Source organism: Panicum virgatum, chromosome 9N, assembly GCF_016808335.1.
Source record: "Panicum virgatum strain AP13 chromosome 9N, P.virgatum_v5, whole genome shotgun sequence".
Lineage (NCBI taxonomy): Eukaryota > Viridiplantae > Streptophyta > Magnoliopsida > Poales > Poaceae > Panicum > Panicum virgatum.
Genome location: NC_053153.1, coordinates 28,362,058 through 28,369,716, shown reverse-complemented (window position 1 = coordinate 28,369,716; position 7,659 = coordinate 28,362,058). Strand labels below are relative to the sequence as shown.

General features: G+C 47.0%; 1 protein-coding gene across 5 annotated transcripts; it reads left to right on the top strand.

Annotated features, from left to right (window-relative positions):
* Positions 1-848: 848 nt before the first annotated feature.
* Positions 849-6,735, top strand: LOC120693267. 5 transcript variants are annotated; one of them, XM_039976680.1, is made up of 7 exons: positions 849-1,321; positions 1,665-1,715; positions 1,804-2,550; positions 5,304-5,936; positions 6,034-6,159; positions 6,237-6,311; positions 6,445-6,735. In XM_039976680.1, the coding sequence occupies exons 4-7, from the start codon at positions 5,612-5,614 to the stop codon at positions 6,516-6,518; spliced, it is 600 nt and encodes a 199-aa protein (XP_039832614.1). In that variant the 5' UTR covers positions 849-1,321; positions 1,665-1,715; positions 1,804-2,550; positions 5,304-5,611; the 3' UTR covers positions 6,519-6,735. The 5 variants fall into 5 exon arrangements, with proteins under 5 accessions (XP_039832614.1, XP_039832613.1, XP_039832616.1 ...); XM_039976679.1 differs by having other exon boundaries at positions 849-1,715; XM_039976682.1 differs by having other exon boundaries at positions 849-1,952; positions 2,076-2,550.
* Positions 6,736-7,659: the final 924 nt, after the last annotated feature.

Below are 7,659 nucleotides of genomic sequence, written 5' to 3'. Positions count from 1 at the left end.
GAGAAATCCGATTTCATGTCGATAAGGAGGATATGTTCTTCAAATTCAAACATAGGGAAGAGCAGTGCTTCCTAATCCACCAGGACAGTGAAGGGAAAGCACTCTAGGGTGAACCACTCCCCCAGCCGGAACCACAGCCGACCACATCCAGAAGAAGAAGAAGATCAAAGAAGAAGGTGTGGCAGAGGGTCGAGAGTACGGCTTCGTCAAATTCTCCAGGACAAGCCGAACATTGGTAAACAACTCCGAAGAAGGGTCTTGCACGTCGGACTCTAAACGACGCGTCCTCGCCATAGGTAAATGGTACTTACCTCATATTTACTTTCCGCCATTTGGTTTTTCCACCTTTTTTAATTTTCTCCACTGCATGATTTAAAAACAAAAGCACAAAAATATTTCTATCCATGCTGGAATTTTTCTAGCACGTTTCCCTTTTACAAAAAAATACCAAAAATATTTTCTGAGTTTCAAAATCCTTTGAAAAAATTAATTTGAACATCTTTTCGAGTAAAGTTCTGGACATGCATCAAAATTTCAAATCATATGACCATTGGAGGAGCACCTGGCCAAAGGGGGGAGTCAGTGGACCCACCCTAGGGCCGGCCGACCCCACAGGTCGGTTGGCCCAGGGGTAACAGTCCTCGGACCCACTTTCTCCAATGGCTACTTAGCCGTTGAGGCCTTGACTCCCACTGGTGCATGATGCAGATTTCCTTTAAATAGAAGCCGAGAAGGGGTGTGAAGCTCTCATGCTCACTCTCTCACTCTCACTCCCTCTCACAAATTCTTGATCGGGTTTTCATTGGATTTTGGCTCTATTTTGATTTCAAGAAATCTCTCTCTCTCTCTCTCTCTCTCTCTCTCTCTTATTTCATTGCTGCGAGAACAACCACACACTTGGAGGAACAACTTTCGGGTAAGAGTTTCATTTTTGTTTTACTAACGTAACCCGAACCGAGTTGTTCTTGGTTTGTTCTCGTTCGTTCTTGTTGCAAGCATAAAGGGTGTAGGACGGAAGATTTCCGGAGCATTCAAGAAGATGACGGGGTCAAGCTCATCCCATTCACGGGGTGGGTCGAGCTCCCGTCATTCTCCCAAATCTACACCAACACCGACAACGATGGACTATGAGCATGACGAACAAGACGAATCAATGGAGGAGCAAGCTGCAGAACTGCAAGCCGAGGACATGGAGATTGATGAGGACAACACACCGTACCTCGACTTGCGAAGTGATCGCGAACGTCAAGCCTACGCCATGATCAAGCATCGGAGCTTTGGTCATACAAAGCCTTCGACCCAGACCTCCTCGAGAAAACATGTATGGACATTGACTTCGCTAATGTTTGGCATGCGGTTGGATGGGATGACTTTTTGCCCGTTGAGTAGAAAGGTTCTCGTCTCCTCACCATCTAGTTTCTTTGCACCATACGGGAGGAGGCTAATGGTGTTCATTTCCAAATCTTTGGGAACGAATACTATTATAATTGGCGAGATTTCAGCCAACTCCTTGGTTTTAGTGACCATTTGCCAGTTTCCCTTGACAAAATCTTGCCACGGTTTTGATCGACACGAGTTTTGGGGATTGATTTCGGGTTGTTCATGGCAAGTTTGCACCTCGGTGCAATGACATTCAGAATCTGACTCTTCGTTTAATGCACAAGGGGTGGCTATCACTCTCTTTCCAAGAGATGATCCACGACCAATGCGGAACGGTGAGTTGAAAATATTATACGCCATGGTCAACAAGATCCGAGTCTCCCCTGCAAAAGCAATGGTTAAGCAATGGCTTACAAATTTCAGGATGACGGGTCCTATTGAGTGCACTTCTTTGGTTACACACATCATATCAAATATGGGCATCTTAGAGGGGAACCCTGTTCCTTTCATTGAGGATGACCATGTCTTGATCGATGAGTTTTATTTGGTTCAAGGCAACGTACTCAAGAAAGGTCCGAATGATTCCATGATTTTATTTTCCTTAAGTTATTCAAATAAAATTCTGTTGCCAAACGTGGAGTATCATTTGTGTAACTGCCGTTCGCTAACCACACCTCTTATTCCACAAGAGGTAGCCCGTCGGCATAGTGTTTCTAGTTTACCAGGCAGGATTACGAGAAGCAGGGCCAGAAGGGAAGAAATGCAGCAGCCACAACCACAGCCTTCACATCAACAAGAGGCTGGTGGTTCGACGTGGCAAAGTGCGAGCTCCAGTGAGTGGGCACGGCAGGTCCCAGGGCGCCGATCCACCAGTTCCAGCTCTAGTGGGATTCTACCCACCGCCCGACATTCAGCTTCATCCAGAGGTTTCAACTCTCTTCACAGCTGGCTGAGCTGAACGTCCTCTCCAACAACATCGACGAGTCGCTGTGCCAGCACATCCAGTCCACTCAGGACTGGCAGCGACACACAGGCGAGAGGATCCGCAACATGGAGCAGCGACAGTTGCAGCTACAGGAGGAGTGAAGGGTTTACTACTGTTGGGCTGAGTTTAATCCCAACCAACAGCAGAGAGCCTGAAGCTAGTTTGGGGGAGGACCCCCACGAGAGGTAACTTGTATCAAACTCTATCTTTACCGCTTTCATAAACTTGCATGAAACAAAATAAAAATTTGCAAAACCTAGAAAATCCGTAAAAATTTGCTAAACCTAAAAAATTCATAAAAATTTGCATAACTAAAATCAAATAAAAATTTTCAAATCTTAGAAAACCCAAAAATATTTACTTACTTTTTAATATGTGTAGTAAGTATACCTGATCATGGGCCGCCCGACCCAACGAACCCGAACCGACCCGCCCGAAAAATACCCGACCCAATTCGAAAAATGCATGGGCCGGGCATGAGCCAATATTTTTTACCCGAGCAGAACTTCGGGTCGGGCTCGGGCCGCAATTTTAGCCCACAGGCTGGCCCGACGACCCGAAAAAATCATGATTCTGTGCATCCTATCAAATTTCAATGGCCCAGCCCAACAACAAACCCTATAAATACCTATCTAACCAACCAACCCTAAGCATCCTCATTCCAGCCCAGCCGCCAGACAATGAGCGCACATGCTGCACCCTCCTCTTTGGACTCCGCCCCACCCCTCCCTGTCCCTACCTACCCACCGATTCCCTACCCCCCATGATTCCTCTGCAGTGTGCACGGTCCTCCAGAGGTGCCGAGCGCGTCCTCGCAAGCTGCCGGTGCGATGATCGGTGCTCGCGGCGGCTAGCGGTGCGACGGCTCGCGGCGGCGCAGTGGCCAGGCGGTGCGATGGCTCGCAGGGGCGCGGCAACACTGCCAGGCGGTGTGGTGGCGCGGTTGCGCGGCAGCCAGGCGACGCAGCGGCAAGGCAGAGCAATGGCCAGGCAGCTCAGCGATGCAGAAGCTAGGCGCCGGCGGAGACCTTCCAAGATCTGATCCGAATATTTTCGGGCCACAGGCTGGCCCACGGGCCGTCGGGCCAGACGTCGGGCGGGCACGGGCCAAAATTTCGAGCCAGAGGCTCGAGTCGGGTCGGGTTCAGGCCAATAGAAAAACATGTCGAGTTTCATTCAGCCCGACCTGAACCCGGCCCGGTCCAAGATTTGATCAGGCCTAGTTGTAAGCAGTCTGTTCGGCGCTATTGATGCTCCCTCGAGCGCTCCCGAGGGGCATATGGGGCCGGATCGTGTTTGGGTCAGTGCTGATCTCCCCGATCCAGGACCTTTTTCATTTTTATATTAAAAAAAAAATTCAAAAATATATGTCGAATAGGTAAATTTTCAAAAATGGGTGCCTGTCGCCCCCTAATGGGCGACAGGGTGCCTGTCGCCCACTGGATGGGCGACAGGACCTAAATGTAAAAAAGAATTTACATTTAGGTCCTGGCGCCTAGGGCGCATTAAACAGTGAACTTGTAAAATCGATATAAAATCGTAGAAAAATCGGAAAAATACAAAATTAACTGTTCTGGATTCTATGAAACAAGATCTACAACTTTTGTTACATAAAGTTTTTCATTTGATCAATGTATCTAAATCAATAAAAAAAAATTTTGTACCAAGAAAAATCTGAAATAATTCATTTGGTCTAGTTGTGCTTATCTAAAATTTACCAAACATTTTTTATAGCTCTTAGGAAACAAAATAATGGTACTGCAAAAGTTATGGCTTCTAATACACTGTATAGCAATATGGATAAATAACTCATTTAAACTAGACATATTGCAAGATCTAATTTAAAAACTTATTCTAGAAATGTTTTCTGGGCCTACCAATTTTGTACAAGTCTATGCTCACCATATGCAACACTCTGGCCAAAGATAACATGCATACAAAGGATGTATCTTGAGATTTAAATAAAAGTGCATTAAACTGGTATTTAAAATAGAGCAAGATACATTGATCAAATGAAAAACTTTTTGTAACAAAAGTTGTAGATTTCGTTTCTTAGAATCCAGAACAGTTGAGTTTGTATTTTTTTTATTTTTGTACAATTTTATATCAATTTTACAAGTTCACTGTTTAATGCGCCCTGGGCGCCAGGACTTAAATGTAAATTTTTTTTACATTTAGGTCATGTCGCCCATCCAGTGGGCGACAGCCACCCTGTCCCATTTTTGAAAATTTTCCTATTTGGCATATATTTTTAAAATTTTATTTTTTTAAAATATAAAAATGTGAAAAAGTGCCCCGATCCATGGGTTTGGCATGGGTCGGGGTGCGCCGCGTGTCCCATCATTGGCCCGCTTGGGTCTCTGTGCCATCTGCCCATTCGTTGGGCCGGCGCTGGTTGTACCCTGCTGGCTTTGCCTGCTGAAGGCTGGCTAATTTCCGTTTTATTAGGCCCATGAGGTCTGGTTTTAGCTATATTTAACCCCAGCCCATGTTCAAAAAAGTTAAACAACACTCAGCTCGTTTAACTTGAAGACCTTAATCCCTGCTATATTTTTTCATTAAGAAATATTTAGTACTTTTTTATACTTTTTGTTATTTTGTTATTTACAAAGCGTGCCTACAGTAATGCATTTCTTGATTGGTGGCTAACATGCCTAATAGTTACATACTTAGGCCATGTTTAGTTCCTAAAAAATTTCAAGATTTTTCATCACATCGAATTTTTGGACACATGCATAAAATATTAAATATAGTTTAAAAAATAACCAATTGCATAATTTAGCTATAAATGATGAGATGAATCTTTTGAGTCTAATTAGTCTAAAAAATGCTACAGTAGCCGAATCCAAAAGATTCACGAACTAAACACGCCCTTACATTCTAACATATGTGCTTTTATAAAGACAAGCGACCATTTCTCTGCTTGCGTCCAAAACAGACGGTTCCCAAAGCAGCCAACGACGCGGACAAACCAGTTTGCGCTCTGAGGTGATAAAACTTAGGGACGGCGAGAAGAAAGAAACAAACAGGTCCGCGCGGGCTGCCTCGCCACCTCCGAGCTCGGCGGCGATCGGCGCCGCATCTCGGCTGTCGTTCCGCCCGAGGCAGCGACGACGCACACGCAGCTACATATATTATATATACATCTCCATCCAGCCGGCCGGCTCGCGGGGGGCCTTCGTGCGCGCGCGCATCCATCGTCACTTGGAAGCAGCAGCACCGACCGGAGCGCCCCGCGAGGCCCGGATGATGGTGCCGGTGCCGGTGAGGATGCCTGCGGCGGCGCTGCTCCTGTCTGTGCTCATCACGTGCGCAGAGGTCGCCGCGGGCGACGGCCAGACGATCTGCGACACCGCCAAGTGCGGCAGGGGCACCTGCAGCGAGATGCCGGGGGTGCCGCTCCCCTTGTTTACCACCTCGTACAACTGCACCTGCGACGCCGGGTGGTCGCAGCCGACGCTCTTCAACCTGCCCCCGTTCCCCTTCGCGCCCTGCATCATCCCCGACTGCCACTTCGACGCGGCCTGCTACAACATCAGCCTGATTCCCAAGGGCATACCCCTCACGGACCGTGAGTAGCCAGCCAGCCAGCAGCCCATCCATCGACGAGAGTATCCGAGTGGTACGATGCTGACCACTCTTGTTGCCTGTCGATCCTTGGCGTGCAGCGTGCGTGGCCATCAACTGCGGCCCGGGAGAGTGCAAGCGGGGCGAGGGCTTGAGCTACAGCTGCGTGTGCGAGCAGGGCTACGTCAACTTCCTCAACCTCACCGCCTTCCCCTGCGTCAAGAACTGTACGTGTATATAAGCTAGCTAGCTAGCTGCACTCGTCCATAGATATGATCCTCAAGCCCTGAACTTGCAAGAGCAGGTGTCTTCGGCATGGACTGCTCGAAGCTGCTCGCGCCGCCGCCGGCCCCGGCGCCGTCGACCGCGCCGCCATCTGGTAATCACGACTCGTCCGCTCCTCCTCCCACCGGCCCAAAAGGCAATGCACAGCTGCGCCTGGACTTACTTGCCGGCCGGTTTGCAGATCCGCGCTGATGATCCCCTATATGTGTACCTGTAACCTGTTGCAGGCTCTTTTTCGTCACGGCGTCCTCTGCAGCTGCTGTTGCTGGTCTCGCTCGCCATGGTTGGACAGCTCGTGTAGCCGCATGACGAGGCACAGAGGGATGCTGCCCCCACCCCCGGCAGCCGCTGCCAGAGATGCATCATGCTATATAGAGCAAGTAGTAGAGCATAGAATTTGCATTTGGCCCGTCGAGAACCAAAGTGGAAGGTTTGGGGCATTGGGCACCGGCCGGCTCGTATCAACTGTACAACGCATGTATACATACATACATAAATACATACATACGATTGTTACATGTACATTTACTTCGTCGTGCTACGCGCACGATCCAGCTGCTGTTCACAATGCAAGGAATGCGAATCCATAATGGGATCATCACTTCTCTTAATTAGATCACAAATGGGTACTCCCTCCGTATCCTTTTAGTTGTTGTTTCAGACAACAAATTTACACTAAAATGAACTAAATTTTTTTGTCCTAACGACAAGTAAAGAAATACGGAGGGAGTACAATAATTATAAGGTTCTTGTTCACTGGAATGCGGCAAGTCTGGATTTTGTCACGATAGGGAAAATATGCTAGTATCTTTCAAAACAGTTTCGCCTTAAGTGGCCGTCATTTTAGTGTCATTTATTATTTTTCTTATTTCGCTCGCTGTACGGTTTTGCATATTTTCAAAAAGTTTTATTAAGTCGCCGGCAACATAGTGCACAACGAATTAAAGCATTCATTCATCACAGTTATGATAGCTACTCGCTTATTTTCTATATTCATAGTGTTTGTTATGCATCTAAATATATATTATATCTGAATGTATGGCAACAGTTATAAACCTAGAAAACTCAAAACAACCTACATTTAATTTTGGGACAGTGGAGTAGTAGTTATAAATATCGAAAAGTACTTCAGAGCCGTAGCTTCTTTAAGAAAAGGTGCAAATCTCAATCAGTTGACAAGGAGCAATTTGTTAAGAAAATTTTTGCAAGTCTTGTAGTGGCCGTATGAGACGACAAACATATGAATGGTTTCTTCAAATTTTGCTGCAATGACAAACAAACCAAAAGAACGTTTGCCGTGGACTCAACTAAGTCGTCCTCTACCGTCCTCAGTTTTGCTTATGTTGTCACTGGAAACAAACTTTCGTTTCCTCCCGGGGGCATCATCTAGCTCTTCTGCCCGCTCACCCGAGATAGACACCTTGTTTGTTTCCTCTCAGGAT

Bases quoted from the DNA above. Each gene is read 5' to 3' on its own strand.
- LOC120693267 (XM_039976680.1), top strand. From the start codon at position 5,612: ATGATGGTGCCGGTGCCGGTGAGGATGCCTGCGGCGGCGCTGCTCCTG. The intron at 5,937-6,033 runs GTGAGTAGCCAG...CTTGGCGTGCAG, and splicing joins GGGCATACCCCTCACGGACC to CGTGCGTGGCCATCAACTGC. The intron at 6,312-6,444 runs GTAATCACGACT...AACCTGTTGCAG, and splicing joins GTCGACCGCGCCGCCATCTG to GCTCTTTTTCGTCACGGCGT.